The following is a 14596-nucleotide window of genomic DNA, read 5'->3' as shown; positions in this document are numbered from 1 at the left end:
CTCTTCCCAGGTATTGGAATAGTACTTTGCTCTACAATTTAATCTAGGATGGTCTTTTCCATTAAGAACTAGTGGGTAAAATTTTAGGTGAAATGACAAATCTTACAAAAACGATTAAAGGTGTTATACACAGCTCTTCTCTGCCTTCAGGGTTGGCATTTAATTGCAAAGCAACCTGGAAATTTCTTGATATGGCAGAAAACTAAGTTCATGATTGGGCCACTTCCAACAGCTGAAGAAATGATGGGACTAGTTAAATATGTATTCCTCTTCTCTGTATGGGTGACTGGAAATGACTTGGAAAAGTTTAAATCTTCATGGTTCACAAGGGAGATGCTGAGCTGAGAAGCAGAACTTCCATTATCTCCAGTTTATTCTACTACACATCGCTTAAATTGCTTTTATATTAATTCAAGATAATTGGGCATGGATATTACCAGAGATCAGGCACTGGCTAAGAGAGAGTATCACACAGAGGAATTGAGAACTCTTGGAAATTCTTTCCAAGAAATGTATTTAAGAGAAAGTGGGATCATAGAGGGAGTTTAAGGAGCTGACCGGGATTTTTGTGTCAAGGGGGGAAACTTGTTTGGGGTGGCAAGTTTTTCAGGAGAGTTCAGAACTCAGAATCAAAACACTATGCTGTTAAGCTGGTTGTAAATATCTCAGTCCCCTGATTCAATGTGTGGAAACTAGGGACAATAATCTTTGTAATTCCATTGTAATGTTCTCATCAAACAAGTTACTGAGCAAAATGAGTAATGACTTATAATCCCTTTTCTGACAAGTCTCAGCACAAAGGAGATCAGTGAGAAGGAACAGCTAGAGTAATGAAATCCAGCATAACAACGCATTCCACTCTTAGAGTTCTAGTACTTGCTGATCTACTGAGTCACCAAAACATCTGAGTAAAGAATTTTGCAGTTCTACTTCAATTTTAATTTCTAATAGACAGCAGTTACCTGGTGTAGTTCAAAACGCTCTTGTCTGAGGAAAGGCAGTGAACTCTATAGCACTTTGATGTATGTAAATAATTCTTGTACTTGGTAAAATCAACTCTTTTGTAGATTGAACTCCACCCCTACGAGATGTCTTGCTACGACCTGGTCTCCAGCTCTGCCTGTGGCGTTGCTCGCCCCCAGCCCCTTGCTGACACCTGCAATGAGCCATGTGTTCGTCAGTGCCCTGATACCACCACTGTGATCCAGCCACCTCCAGTGGTCGTCACTCTTCCTGGCCCCATCCTCAGCTCTTTCCCCCAGGATTCAGTTGTGGGATCCTCTGGAGCACCCTTCGTTGGGGGCTATGGAGGCCTGGGAGGCTATGGCTCACTTGGCTATGGGGGCTATGGCTATGGGGGCTATGGCTCCCTGGGCTATGGAGGTCTCTATGGCTATGGGGGCTATGGGTCCCTGGGCTATGGTGGTCTCTATGGCTATGGGGGCTCTCTGGGTTACAGGGGACTGTATGGTAGATCCTATGGGTTTGGCTCTTGCAGCCCTTACTCCTACCGGTTCGGCAGGTACCTCCGTGGCAGCTGTGGCCCCTGCTAAATTCTACTAAATGTCCCCTGATCAAAGAATGACTGGCAAATACATGATACAGTTTCGATCCTCAACTGAGCTCCTGAGTAAGGGGCAGAGCATCAGACTTCCACTTCAGTGGAGTCAGAACAGTTCCATAAATTACACTTATTTCCTTCTTCGTTTCATCTCCTCTTACTTGCCCCTGCCAGCTAAATGTGTCAGCTCCACCATCCTAGAGGATGCCTCCTTCTCCCTGAAACTGCCACCTCCTGGGAGAAGTCTGAAGGAACACTTCTCTTGAAGCCTGGGAGGACAACATGTCTGCCTCTGTCTTATGTGTCTTTCTCCATTGCAATAAAACAAGTCTGCAACCAACACCTGCCTCTGCACCTTTCTGTCATAGCCCAGCCTGGCCTGAAGGGTTCCCTGGCCCTGCTGTGCCATGAGACCCTTCCAGCCAAGCCGCAGCAGTCTCACAGTCCTGGCAGCAGAGCTAGGCTGAGCTGCCTCTGGGGACACCCCAGAGCCCTGGAAGCTCTGGCCACATATGATCTTGCTCCTAAGAATCCTCTCTGCCCAGTCTTTCATTGCTACTCATCTGAAAATAGTGTCTCCCCTACACTAAACACTCCAGTTGTCAGACATCCAGTAGTTAGCACAAATTTTCTTTTCACTAGTTAATTTAGCGCTTGAATTCCTTTTTATTTTACATCTTCTCAAGTGATGCACTAGAAATCGTCAAAATGTGATCACAGACAAAGTAAAAAAAAATGTTGCCTGAAGTTCTGTCAAAGCATATTCTGAAAAAAGAACAATAGGAGGAAGGTAAATAATAGGAAGCAATTTTTAAGATAGGTATCTGATGAGCAAAGATCAAGCACTGCCTCTTTTTTGTTAATCACTCCTGTGATAACAGTTGCCTCAGGGGAGTTTTGGCTGAGTGTTTTAAGTCATCTGGGTGAAGTGAAAAGAATAGGAACTAACACATTACAGAGGATTTACCTGAGGATTTCACTGAGACTCTTTCAAGGAACAGCTCCACATGTGTAGGTAGAATTTCTGGAGCCTATCTCAGTGTCAAGGAACAGCAAGCTTGTTTTTAACAGGTAACTTCAATGTTCCCCACTAAATGTAACTGGATATGTCAGACGGATGGGTATGTGCTGTAAGAAGTGACAAGTTCAAATGAAAATTTGTCTTCAGGACACACAAATCTCACTTTTAAGAAAACACTGTTTTATTTTACTGATTAGCTAGTATTTATTGAGAATATTTTGACCAAAGAGAAGTTATTCACTGAAGGCTCTCCTGCTTCATCCCCCTGTCCCAACACTGCCTAACCTCATGGCCCTGTGATTTTGGGGAAAGATCAGGAGAGGTGGCAGGGGTGTCTGGAAAGGGACTGGAGCTTGCAGGACTCAGCTGAGAGCGCAGCTGCTGACCCATGAGTGTCTGGGATTTGTGAAGAACCCAGCAGCTGAGCTGCAGAAGAAAGTCTCCTGTCTTTGGGGCACCAAGAAATGGCTCTTTGTCCCTGCTGCTGCTTTCCATGTTCAAATGGCTTGAGGCCACTCAAGGACACTGCTGCTGTGAATTCCCAGGAGCTCAGCAAACAACCTCCTTGTTCCTGCAGCACCAGCCCTGCATCTCCTTGGCTCAGGTGCCTTTTTTGTGCTGAGAAAAGCCCTCTTTCCTCACAGCTAGTTCAGCCCAGGGCAATTCCTGCGACAGCTTTACAAAACCACCCCTGTATGCCCCTCTCAGATATTGGAAGGCTGCTACTAGGTCACCACGCAGCCTTCTCCAGGCTGACCAGTCCCAGCTTTATTAGCCTGTCTTCATAGAGGAGGTGCTCCAGCTTCCTCATCGTCCTTGTGGCCTCCTCTGGACTTGCTCCAAAAGATGCATGTCCTTCTCATGTTGAGGACACCAGAACCCCTCTCTGTTTCCTCTCTGTTTCTCTTCTGCTCCACATCAGGATCCTTGCACTAACACAGAGCCTGTAAGAGGTACTTCAGTGTAAATCATACATGATCACAGCTGAACACTTGACCCCCAACTGCCAACTTTTTCCGCTGATTCTCTCAGTAACGCAGTGTCAGACAGGTACCAACAAGCTCCCAATTAGATGTATATTGTGTCAGACAGTAAGTGCCTAGCCCAAGATAACAAGATTGGTGAGAGCTATTAGCACCCAGCTGACATGATTACATAGCTTTTATTTGGGCTGGATGCCTGTTAAGGGTGATCTCATGTCTGGTTGCAAAATAGTACATAGAGATGCACTTCTATCAGTGTCTCATGTTACATGGGAGTTAGAGGAATGGAGAGAGTTTACTACATTGGTTACTCAAGGATAACTCTCAGAAAACCTCTATTTATTTCCATTAATGACATTGATGCATGATTTAGGAGTGCTCTGTTCTATCTGCTGTTAATATAAAGCTGAGTGACATTAAGCAGGAGGGAATCAGGCTTTAAGACAGGAAAAACAAGATGGCTTAACTGATGGGAATAACAGTAATGTTATTCCCCAAATGTCAGTAATACAGTGCAAAGCCACGTGGCTGCTGACTAGGGAGAAAATATCTGGTGTAGCACAAGCTATAATCAGAAAGAAGTGACAGAAGATGAAAGTCTCTGAGTAGCCCCGATAAGTGATGGTAAGGTACAAGGAGATGGCATGCTCTTGAGTGAATCCATGCTAAATATAGAATCCCACAGAGTGGTGGTACTGTAAGCAGAACCTGTAGAAGGAGGGGGAAGAGCACACCTAATTTTGTCCTCACTGCCAATGTGCCACTACTTCTCCAAAAGAAAATGTGAATCCAAGAAACGTGAATGGCACTAATCTGAAGTTAAAAGAGCTCACACGTACAACAGTAAGAGGCAGAATATTGTTCTGGGATGGGTCATAAAGAGGAAGATTAAAAAAAAAATGATTTGTGTTTGATTTTTGACACCAAGGTAGTTATAAATTCCCTCAATATCATATGGTAGCAGTTTTATAAAAGTATGAAACTTTGTTCAGTGAGAGGGAAGCATTATATGTCCTCCTGAAAAGCCAGTAGCTACGGCAAGACATTCTAATACATTAATATTATGGCCCACATATATACCTGCACACGTATTCATACATTCTGGCTGTAGCGGGGCAGAGCCAGGAGAAGAAGACAGTGATAAGGGGAGGGCAGAGGGCTGCAGGCAGCAGGAGCGTAGGGTCTGCCAAAGGTGCAGAGACCCCCCGAGGCCTGAGTGGCCCCGGCACCGTAGAGGCCTCCCAGCCCCAGGTTGCCTCCAAAGGCGGGTGCTCCGGAGGAGCCCACCACGGCTTGCTGGGGGAAGGAGCTGAGGATGGGGCCGGGGAAGGTGACAACCACAGGCGGTGGCTGGATGAAGGCTGAAGAGTCGGGACACTGGCGGGCGCACAGCTCGTTGCAGCTCTCAGCGATGGGCTGGGGGACGGCCACGCCGGTTCTTGGTGGGCACAGGTCGTAGCAAGACATCTTGGTGTGAGAAGAGAGGTGAGCCTGCAATACCAAGCATGGGTGTCATGAGTGAGGGCTTGATCCTTCCTAGTTAAGAAGCACTGTTCTTCTCATGCTGCCCTGCAGATGCAGGAGCCAGAGCCACGGCCTTGCCTGCACTGCCCAACGCTTGTCTTTCGCCCGTCCATTCCCCATCTACGCCCTATTCTTCACGCACAGAGTCCGCACAATCCCTTCCCCAGAGCCTGTGCTGATCCTGGCTCTGCTTGTCCTCGCCAAGCGGCTCCATCCTCCCTCCTTCCACCATCATTTAGGGCTGTCTGCCCCCCCCCAGCCTGCTCCCTGGATGGCCACTGTGCCAGAGCTCTCCTGGATAGGGAGTCCCTCACCGGACTCAACCACTGGAGGCAGAGCCCCGCAGGCACTCACCTACCCTTTTCCTGAGCAGAGCAAGGCAGGAGCGGTGGATGCCAGCGCTCACCCTGGCCAGGGCTTTTATGCCTGGCTGGCGAGGGCGGGGAGCAGCGGCCGCGCTGGGGGCACGTGGCTCATGGCGGCCAATTCCCGGCCTCCTCCCTGCGTGGTGCGGGGCTGTTTTGCTGATGCCGTTTGCTCACCAGCCCCAACCCGCTCTATCAGCCCCAGCAATTACCCTGCTTGGTCGCTTGACAGCTGCCACCTCATGGGTCAGATTGTTCCCTCTGGCTTTTCATTATCTCCGTGTGTTAGAGGGCACGCAGCGTGACAAAGGCTGACTGCAAGTGCCATGCGTGCCATGGCTCTTCCTCACGGGCTTGATCTCAGAGTGGCCTCAGGCCTTCATTGCAGAGCCACAGGGCATATGAGGGCGCTGAGCAAGAATTTGCCTTGTCAAGGCCTCCCGCACGCCAGTGACAGTGTGATGTGTTCCCAGCGTCCATTATCTGCAGAAGCGTGAGGTTACGAAATGTCAAATCAAAGGCATTCCTGTGGGGATCTGCCTGCTCAGCACTGCGTATCGCTGCCTGCTAAGAGCAAGGGAGCGGGCTCCCATATGCCTGCAGGCACTGGCCATTGACCTCTGCCAATGCCGGCCAACAAGAGTCCTCATGCTCTTCTTTCCTGAGGTGCGTGGCATAAAGAGCACAGATCCCCACTCGGGCCCAAGCATCGGAGGATGTGGCCAGCCCCGACCCAGAAGGTCCTTGACGGAGTTTGGAGATCTTTGGAGGAACACTGTTGTGTGTGGGAGATGTTAGGTCTCATGTAGCCCACAGAGCAGAATGGGGAGCGAAGGAAACCTGGAAGCAGAATGTGCTGTTCTGGCAAGGGGATGCTGACTCAGGGAGGGGCAGGAGCCAGACAGCCCCGTCATCATAGGACAGAAGGTGTTTCCAACTCTGCAGATTGGCCCAGGCAATGCTGAGCCATGGCAAGGCTGGTATAAAAGCCGTGCCTCTGCCAGTCTCTCCCAACCACCACTCTGGTCACCTTCTCCTCGAGGAACAGGGTAAGTCTGTGAGCGCTTGTCCTTCTGGCCCTGTGCACCAGCCCCAAGGTCTCCCTCTTGGGAGTTACCCTTTGCTGCTCTCTTACAACCTGTAACTCTTGCAGAGCACCATCCCATCGCACACCAAGATGTCTTGCTACGACCTGTGCCCACCAAGAACCGGCGTGGCCGTCCCCCAGCCCATCGCTGAGAGCTGCAACGAGCTGTGCGCCCGCCAGTGTCCCGACTCTTCAGCCTTCATCCAGCCACCGCCTGTGGTTGTCACCTTCCCCGGCCCCATCCTCAGCTCCTTCCCCCAGCAAGCCGTGGTGGGCTCCTCCGGAGCACCCGCCTTTGGAGGCAACCTGGGGCTGGGAGGCCTCTACGGTGCCGGGGCCACTCAGGCCTCGGGGGGTCTCTGCACCTTTGGCAGACCCTACGCTCCTGCCGCCTGCAGCCCTCTGGCTCTGCCCCGCTACAGCCAGAGGCTGTGGGACACCCGTGGCTCCTGCTAGAGCCAGGTCAACTGCACCAGGCCCATTCTGGGGTGAGGTGGCATGCATGGGCTACTGAGGAGTGCTGAGCATCCTCATCCCTAGCCAAGGCCTTGGTAGCTGCCAGTGTCGCACGCCCTCCCCTCATCCCTGCCCTCTTCTGCTCTCTGTTCTCCTCCCGTTTCCTCTCTCTTCTCAGCTGGGGCAGGGTCTGCACGTAAAAGGCCCTGAGGGGCTGATGGACCAAGTCCTGGGGATCTGGAATGCTTCAGGAAGGCAGTATGCCAAGCTTGAAGCCCTGCTCTGGAGACATTGCCTCTGTTTCCTCCAACAAGTGGTTGTCAGCCTCTCTGGGATTTGCCCTCCGGATCAGTGACAGTCTTTGCAGCTCCTCTGTTCACAATAAAGTTTTCCTGCATCTAAGCTTTGTCTCCCTCCCTTCTTCTCCCAGCTGGGGAGACCATGGAGGCAGGTTCCAGGCAACTGTGGGAGGACAAATGCTGGTGCTGAGATGCCCAGCTTAGGTGAGGGTGGGTGCTGGTTGGTCATGAAACGTTCAGGCAGGATGGAGAAAAGCTTTTGGTGGGTCTGGCAGGAGCCGGAGAGAGGGCAGAGATCTAGATAGGCTCAGGCAGTGCTCTTGTGCCTGCTCTTCGCCGCCTGGGAGTGGCACCAGCTCCAACAGGTCGCAATGCTCTGCAGAAACAATACAGCATTTCCAGGCATCTGCAGAGAGGAGACTTGGCGAGAGAGAGTATTAAACCCTGTGCCAGCAACGTGGCATGGGTTGTGAAGAGCAGTTTGTCAGGAAAGGCCCTGGGAGTGCATAGGGACACCATGGGGAGCAGGATCAGGAAACATGCCTTGGCCAAAAGTGTTCAGCTGCACCCTGTGGTACAAACATTATATGTGGTGGAGTCCTGCTTTTCTGGAGATGGCTGAACATCTGCTGTCGACGGCAAGTCTAGAATGAATTTCTTGTTTGCTTTTCTTGCCTCCATTGCATTTGCTTCCCTTGTGGAGGTTTCTTTCCTTCATTCCATGAGTTTTCTCAATTTTAGACCTCCAATTCTCTCCCCATCCCTGCGGGGAGGTTCGGAGCGAGCTGCTCTGTGGTGTTTAGTGGGCAGATGAAAGCAGGAAAATGACAGCAGGACAGAGAGAATCTGTCCTGTATTGAGGGCATGAGAGAGCTGGGCTACCTACTGTTTGCACAGAGGATGCTCTTGGGGTCTAATCAGTGTTCACACAGGTCTGACGTTAAGCTGTCAAGAATCAGGAGTTAGGCTCTTTTCAGAGGTGTCCAGTGCCAGGACTACAGGAAATGGGTTCCAGGGAAACCTCAACTTCCCAAGGCAGTTTTTCACGGTGAGGATGAGCAAGCACTGGAAGAGGTTGTCGTGGATCTTATGGAGTCTCTGTGCTTGGAGGTGGACAATAGCCTCTGGACATGGCTCAGGGCAGCCAGATACAGGTGATCTTGCTAGAGGCAACAGCATGACAAGATGCTTTCCTTGCAAAGCATACTCCCACTTTCATCAAGCTGTGATTCTTGTGCTTAAGTGTGTGCATCAGGGAAAGAAGTTGGCTCAACCATGTTGGTCTGTGCTTGGAGTGAGCAAGAGAAAAAGAAAGGAAGGGGAAGAAGAAGAGGGAAAAAGCAGAAGGGTAAAGGGAGGTAGAAGAGGGAAGTGGTGGAATAACACAGGGTGAAATCACCCAGAGAAGGGGAGAATAGATAGGCAAAGGAAAAGGGGTAGGAAAAGGGACAGGAAATGGAATTGAAGGCCTTCCATCTGCTTTCTTCCGCAGAAAATCAAGCAGAGCCAAGGAGGCACACAGGGCTGGAGTCACTGCAGACATTGCCCCGGAGCGCCTCTAGTCCCTGGTGCAGAGCCAGTGATGCGCAAGGAGGCTGGAGGTCTGCAGACGCCTTGGGGCTGCGTGTCCCCCTGCAAGGGAGCAAGCGCATTCAGCCTGCGCTCCTGGAGCTCAGCTGTGGGGCCGTGTGTGTCCAGAGCTCCCGAAAAGCAGCTAAGCCTGGCTTTGCTGCTGCCGGGGCTGGGAGACTACCATGGCCTGTCTGGCAGAGCCCTGAGTAGGACGGGGAAAGCCTGGTACCCAGGCTGGTCTGTGAACAGAAAGGTGCAGAGGCAGGCATTGGATGCAGGCTTGTTTTATTGCAGTGGAGAAAGACACACATAAGGCAGAAGTCGGAAGGTTTTCCTTCACGGTTTCTGGAGAGGTGATCCTTCAAAGTTCTCCCAGTAGGAGGCTGCTTATAGACAAGGAAGTTTCTTGTGGGTTTCTGGTGGATTAATGCATTTGGGCACAGGCAGGAGCAAGGGGGAGGAGAAGTGTCATTGAGAGAGGGAAAGCAAGGTAAGAAAAGGAGGAGGCCTAGGGGTGAGTTGCCCCAGGAACCGTGGAGAATGTGGGGCTGGCTCTAGCAGGAGCCACAGGAGTTCCAGAGCCTCTGGCTGTAGCGGGGCAGAGCCAGAGGGCTGCAGGCAGCAGGAGCGTAGGGTCTGCCAAAGGTGCAGAGACCCCCCGAGGCCTGAGTGGCCCCGGCACCGTAGAGGCCTCCCAGCCCCAGGTTGCCTCCAAAGGCGGGTGCTCCGGAGGAGCCCACCACGGCTTGCTGGGGGAAGGAGCTGAGGATGGGGCCGGGGAAGGTGACAACCACAGGCGGTGGCTGGATGAAGGCTGAAGAGTCGGGACACTGGCGGGCGCACAGCTCGTTGCAGCTCTCAGCGATGGGCTGGGGGACGGCCACGCCGGTTCTTGGTGGGCACAGGTCGTAGCAAGACATCTTGGTGTGAGAAGAGAGGTGAGCCTGCAATACCAAGCATGGGTGTCATGAGTGAGGGCTTGATCCTTCCTAGTTAAGAAGCACTGTTCTTCTCATGCTGCCCTGCAGATACAGGGGCCAGAGCCACGGCCTTGCCTGCACTGCCCAACGCTTGTCTTTCGCCCGTCCATTCCCCAACTACGCCCTATTCTTCACACACAGAGTCCGCACAATCCCTTCCCCAGAGCCTGTGGTGATCCTGGCTCTGCTTGTCCTCGCCAAGCAGCTCCATCCTCCCTCCTTCCACCATCATTTAGGGCTGTCTGGGCATCCCAGCCTGCTCCTGGGATGGCCACTTTGCCAGAGCTCTCCTGGATAGGGAGTCCCTCACCAGACTCAACCAGCGGAGGCAGAGCCCCGCAGGCACTCACCTACCCTTTTCCTGAGCAGAGCAAGGCAGGAGCGGTGGATGCCAGCGCTCACCCTGGCCAGGGCTTTTATGCCTGGCTGGCGAGGGCGGGGAGCAGCGGCCGCGCTGGGGGCACGTGGCTCATGGCGGCCAATTCCCGGCCTCCTCCCTGCGTGGTGCGGGGCTGTTTTGCTGATGCCGTTTGCTCACCAGCCCCAACCCGCTCTATCAGCCCCAGCAATTACCCTGCTTGGTCGCTTGACAGCTGCCACCTCATGGGTCAGATTGTCCCCACTGGCTTTTCATTATCTCCGTGTGTTAGAGGGCACGCAGCGTGACAAAGGCTGACTGCAAGTGCCATGCGTGCCATGGCTCTTCCTCACGGGCTTGATCTCAGAGTGGCCTCAGGCCTTCATTGCAGAGCCACAGGGCATACGAGGGCGCTGAGCAAGAATTTGCCTTGTCAAGGCCTCCCGCACGCCAGTGACAGTGTGATGTGTTCCCAGCGTCCATTATCTGCAGAAGCGTGAGGTTACAAAATGCCAAATCAAAGGCATTCCGATTGGGATCTGCCTGCTCAGCACTGCGTATCGCTGCCTGCTAAGAGCAAGGGAGCGGGCTCCCATATGCCTGCAGGCACTGGCCATTGACCTCTGCCAATGCAGGCCAACAAGAGTCCTCATGCTCTTCTTTCCTGAGGTGCGTGGCATAATGAGCACAGATCCCCACTCGCGCCCAAGCATCGGAGGATGTGGCCAGCCCCGACCCAGAAGGTCCTTGACGGAGTTTGGAGATCATTGGAGGAACACTGCTGTGTGTGGGAGATGTTAGGTCTCATGTAGCCCACAGAGCAGAATGGGGAGATAAGGAAACCTGGAAGCAGAATGTGCTGTTCTGGCAAGGGGATGCTGACTCAGGGAGGGGCAGGAGCCAGACAGCCCCGTCATCATAGGACAGAAGGTGTTACCAATTCTGCAGATTGGCTCAGACAATGCTGAGCCATGGCAAGGCTGGTATAAAAGCCGTGCCTCTGCCAGTCTCTCCCAACCACCACTCCCTTTTGGGGGGTATCTCCCTGGAACCGTTCCGACTGGCACGCCAGGGAGTTACTCCACCAGTTGATCTCCCTTTCACACTCCCTGATGGTCCTCAGCGTCTCAACCTCCTCCTTAAGTCTTGCCACCAGGCTAAGCAGATCTTCTACCTGCTCACACCTCACACAGGTGGAGTGCTGTCCTCCCTCCCCCGGCAGCAGCAGGCTCTAGCACTCCCTGCACCCAGAGACCTTAACAGCCACGGTTTGGGACGGGGTCTCTGTCTGAGTTGCTGCAGTCTTCTTACTGCAAGCTCTCTTTCTGGAGGCGACCATATTGGTCCGCAGTCTGGGACACCAGCAACAGGATCAGCAACACGACCTGCTCGTTCCTCCCTACGCCTGGTCGCTGCCCTCTCAGAGGCTCTTTCAAGGCAAGGGGCAGGGGAGTGGTCGCCGTCACCGTGGGAACGCCCCCCGCCACGTCAGCCGCTCTCTCGCAAGGGGTGCTGGGGCTTCGGGGATCGGGAGATGTCGGGAATCGTGGTGTCTCTGCGCTATCCCCTCTGATTTTCCTCATCTCCGTTGACCCTCGCGGTCGCTGAAGCGTGCCGGCTGTGGCTCTAGCTAGGCTAGCTCCAATCAGCTGACTGAATCCTTCTGTGAGACTGATGTGCCAGGCCATCTGATCCACACAGTCCAGTAAATCTGATTGTCCCCTACCTCCACCTGGCTGGAGTCAGGGCCCCTCTAATAGTCATCACAACGTTGGACACTTAAGTCTTGTTGAAAGGGATTATTCTTCATTATCACGGGAGCTGGAGTAAAATCAGCTCTTCCACTCCATCTGGGAACCTGCTTACCAGAGACTGAAGCCACAGCTCTCATGGGATGATCAATATTGGCCCTTCCCTCTTCAATTCACTCACCTGTTACTCCAAAGCTGAAGTAGGTTTTCCATCCCACTTCATCATGTCTTCTTCATGATCACACAGGTAAAACTGTAGGGTGGCCTGTGGCATATACCTCCTGTATCTTCTCTCTCGAATAATAGGATGCCTTTTGTTAATAGCCGAGATGTGTGTTGGTACAGGTGAAGAGCTGGATAAATCAGATAGATCATTCCTCAATTGTTTGAGAACCTGGGACAGTTTTTTCACAGCCGAGATGATGGAAGGAGTGAGATTGTCTTCGAACTCTCAGTTTATGAATCATTTCATGCACTGTTAGTAGTACTATGTCATTCCAGGTTACTGTTGCCAATGATGACGGTGCATTCCATGTAAGTTTCTGCCACATGGGTCATGTACATTCAACTTCATCTGGATCTATGGGTATATCCCCGTTATTCGGCTTGATGTGATAGATCATCTCTACAATGGCCTTTTTCCTCAGAGACTGGATGCCTTTGTCTAAAGTAGTCCACTTGGCCATAACATCGTCCTTGTATGGAAACGTTTCTTTCACAGCTGCCAAGAGCCGCCTCCAAAGACTGAGGGACTGTTTCTCTCTTGCAATTGCTTTGTCAATTCCCCCTTCTCTAGCAAGTGATCCCAGCTGCTTGGCTTCTGTACCTTCTAGTTCGTGACCATCGGCCCCATTGTCCCAGCATCAGAGCAACCAGGTGATGATGTGCTCCCCTGGTTGATGGGTAAAATCTTTTCGCATATTCCATAGCTCGGTTGAAGTCCGAGGTCAAGAAGTTACCTCTTCTTCTTCTTCTTCGTCATGTGATGATGACTCCTGATCAGGTGCTGGACCGGGTGATGAATACATTGTTTCTTCATCTTGCTTCCCCCTTCTTGCCTCTTTTTTGCTTGTTCTCTTGCATACAGAGACAACCGATATTGGTACGAATTGGTCCTCTGGTTTAGCTGCAGTGATTATCACTGTGGTTTGAGTAGCAACTGTACTTGTCGCTGGAGGTGGTGTAGTTGCTGTGATTGGAGCTGTAGTAGCTGTGCTGACTGTTGCTTTGCCCTCAGATCCAGGGACACTTTTTCCCTTTTGAAGTTGCTAGATAGTGTTGAACAAGGCCCTGTAAGCATAGGCCAAGCCCCAGCACGTTGCCATGATTTGTCCATCTCTGGTATGGCCAGAATGACCACGCACCTCATTTAAGTGTTTTACTAATTTTTCTGGATTTTGCACTTGTTCGGTGGTGAAATTCCAAATTACTGGAGGGGCCCACTGACCTAGATACTTGCCCATACTATCCCCCACACCCTGCTACTCATGGCTGTCCAGCCTTGGGGAAAATCTCTTCGTCCTCCTATATCATCGTCTAACCCCAAACAAGGCCCAAACCTGACTCATGCCAACATGGAGATCCCCATCACAATCAGCAAACAGGTCTCAACAGTATTAAAAGACTATTCAAAAACTTCAGAACTCTCAAATGATGCTTTAAACAGTCGGGGGGGGGGGGGGGGGGGGGGGAGGGGCTGGGAGGGTAAGAGAATGTCTCCTTCACAGTTTGACCACCCAAAAAGGAGAAAAAAGATGTGTAATTGCTAAGCACTTCCATGATATATCTCCCAAAGTATAAAGGTGGTGACCACACTGGGAACATAAGCCAGATCAGTTTCATGATCAATGATTCCATTGTATTACAAGTCATTACTATAAAGTACAAGGAGACAAGAACCTTGGCCCAAGGCCCCCAGCCAATAAACACTAACACAGCAAATACCAGCTCTAAGTAAGATACAACATGTTGAAACTGTGAGATCAAGAGAAACAACTTTGAGAGCCAATATATCAGCATTGCGATGAGTGACTATTAATCCAAAACAATGAACGCTTATCCCAAATATGATTAAACACAGTCCGGTCAGATCTGTCATTATCTCAACCCTTCGAGCCCCACATTGGGCACCAAAAAGAACTATCACGATTTAAAAACAGTCAGCCACACAGTTTCTACTCCCCTCTCCTCTTTCTTTCCGTCCCTATCAATTGCAAAGTACTTGTGTGTCTAGTTGCACAGGCAATTCAGACTGGAAACTGTTTATATTTAAATATTTCACTTATAAATTTACACATAAACACATGCATTCTATTTTAAGCAGAATTTCCCCAAGATGACAGTAAGAAGTGTTTTTAAAACAGGCATTTGTGAAATTCCATCACAGTTCATCTGGAGCTTGGTAATTTAAAAGAAAACAAGTAGGGATCATTTCACCAGGAAAACAAAAGCGGAGTTCCCCAAACATGCTGTAGCAACTGTGCTGGCAGAAAGATTCATTCTGGGTGAAGCACAAGCATAGCATTCACTGTTTAATTCTCTCTCTAGTTAATTCTCAGTATCATCAAGGCAGTTATTCTACTGCCCTCCCTTAATGCTTTTTCTGGCCTCATCAGAAGTCAGTTTTGGTTTAATAGATA

At 51.0% G+C, this 14596-nt stretch overlaps 4 protein-coding genes across 5 annotated transcripts; 2 read left to right on the top strand and 2 right to left on the bottom strand.

Moving 5' to 3' along the window:
- The first annotated feature begins 1088 nt into the window (after window positions 1-1088).
- Window positions 1089-1553, top strand: LOC134167528 (scale keratin-like). 2 transcript variants are annotated; one of them, XM_062626300.1, is made up of 2 exons: window positions 1089-1320; window positions 1384-1553. In XM_062626300.1, exons 1-2 carry the CDS (start codon window positions 1089-1091, stop codon window positions 1551-1553), a joined length of 402 nt encoding a protein of 133 aa, XP_062482284.1. The 2 variants fall into 2 exon arrangements, with proteins under 2 accessions (XP_062482284.1, XP_062482283.1); XM_062626299.1 differs by having other exon boundaries at window positions 1089-1553.
- A 3104-nt stretch (window positions 1554-4657) lies between these two features.
- On the bottom strand, window positions 4658-5078 carry LOC134167518 (scale keratin-like). Its single transcript, XM_062626294.1, has one exon. It carries the CDS (start codon window positions 5030-5032, stop codon window positions 4658-4660), a length of 375 nt encoding a protein of 124 aa, XP_062482278.1. The 5' UTR covers window positions 5033-5078.
- Window positions 5079-5350: 272 nt separating this feature from the next.
- On the top strand, window positions 5351-7172 carry LOC134167527 (scale keratin-like). Its single transcript, XM_062626298.1, has 3 exons — window positions 5351-6120; window positions 6324-6503; window positions 6608-7172. The coding sequence occupies exon 3, from the start codon at window positions 6632-6634 to the stop codon at window positions 6995-6997; it is 366 nt and encodes a 121-aa protein (XP_062482282.1). The 5' UTR covers window positions 5351-6120; window positions 6324-6503; window positions 6608-6631; the 3' UTR covers window positions 6998-7172.
- A 2122-nt stretch (window positions 7173-9294) lies between these two features.
- Window positions 9295-9830, bottom strand: LOC134167526 (scale keratin-like). Its single transcript, XM_062626297.1, has one exon. It carries the CDS (start codon window positions 9786-9788, stop codon window positions 9423-9425), a length of 366 nt encoding a protein of 121 aa, XP_062482281.1. The 5' UTR covers window positions 9789-9830; the 3' UTR covers window positions 9295-9422.
- Between the last annotated feature and the right edge of the window lie 4766 nt (window positions 9831-14596).

The sequence above is a fragment of the Pezoporus occidentalis genome, unplaced genomic scaffold (assembly GCF_034315485.1).
Source record: "Pezoporus occidentalis ecotype Australia unplaced genomic scaffold, CSIRO_AGI_Poc_V1 ctg29, whole genome shotgun sequence".
In the NCBI taxonomy this organism is placed as follows: Eukaryota; Metazoa; Chordata; class Aves; order Psittaciformes; family Psittacidae; genus Pezoporus; species Pezoporus occidentalis.
This window is presented reverse-complemented; position numbering and strand designations above follow the sequence as displayed.

Bases quoted from the DNA above. Each gene is read 5' to 3' on its own strand.
- LOC134167526 (XM_062626297.1), bottom strand. From the start codon at position 9,788: ATGTCTTGCTACGACCTGTGCCCACCAAGAACCGGCGTGGCCGTCCCC.
- LOC134167518 (XM_062626294.1), bottom strand. From the start codon at position 5,032: ATGTCTTGCTACGACCTGTGCCCACCAAGAACCGGCGTGGCCGTCCCC.
- LOC134167528 (XM_062626299.1), top strand. From the start codon at position 1,089: ATGTCTTGCTACGACCTGGTCTCCAGCTCTGCCTGTGGCGTTGCTCGC.
- LOC134167527 (XM_062626298.1), top strand. From the start codon at position 6,632: ATGTCTTGCTACGACCTGTGCCCACCAAGAACCGGCGTGGCCGTCCCC.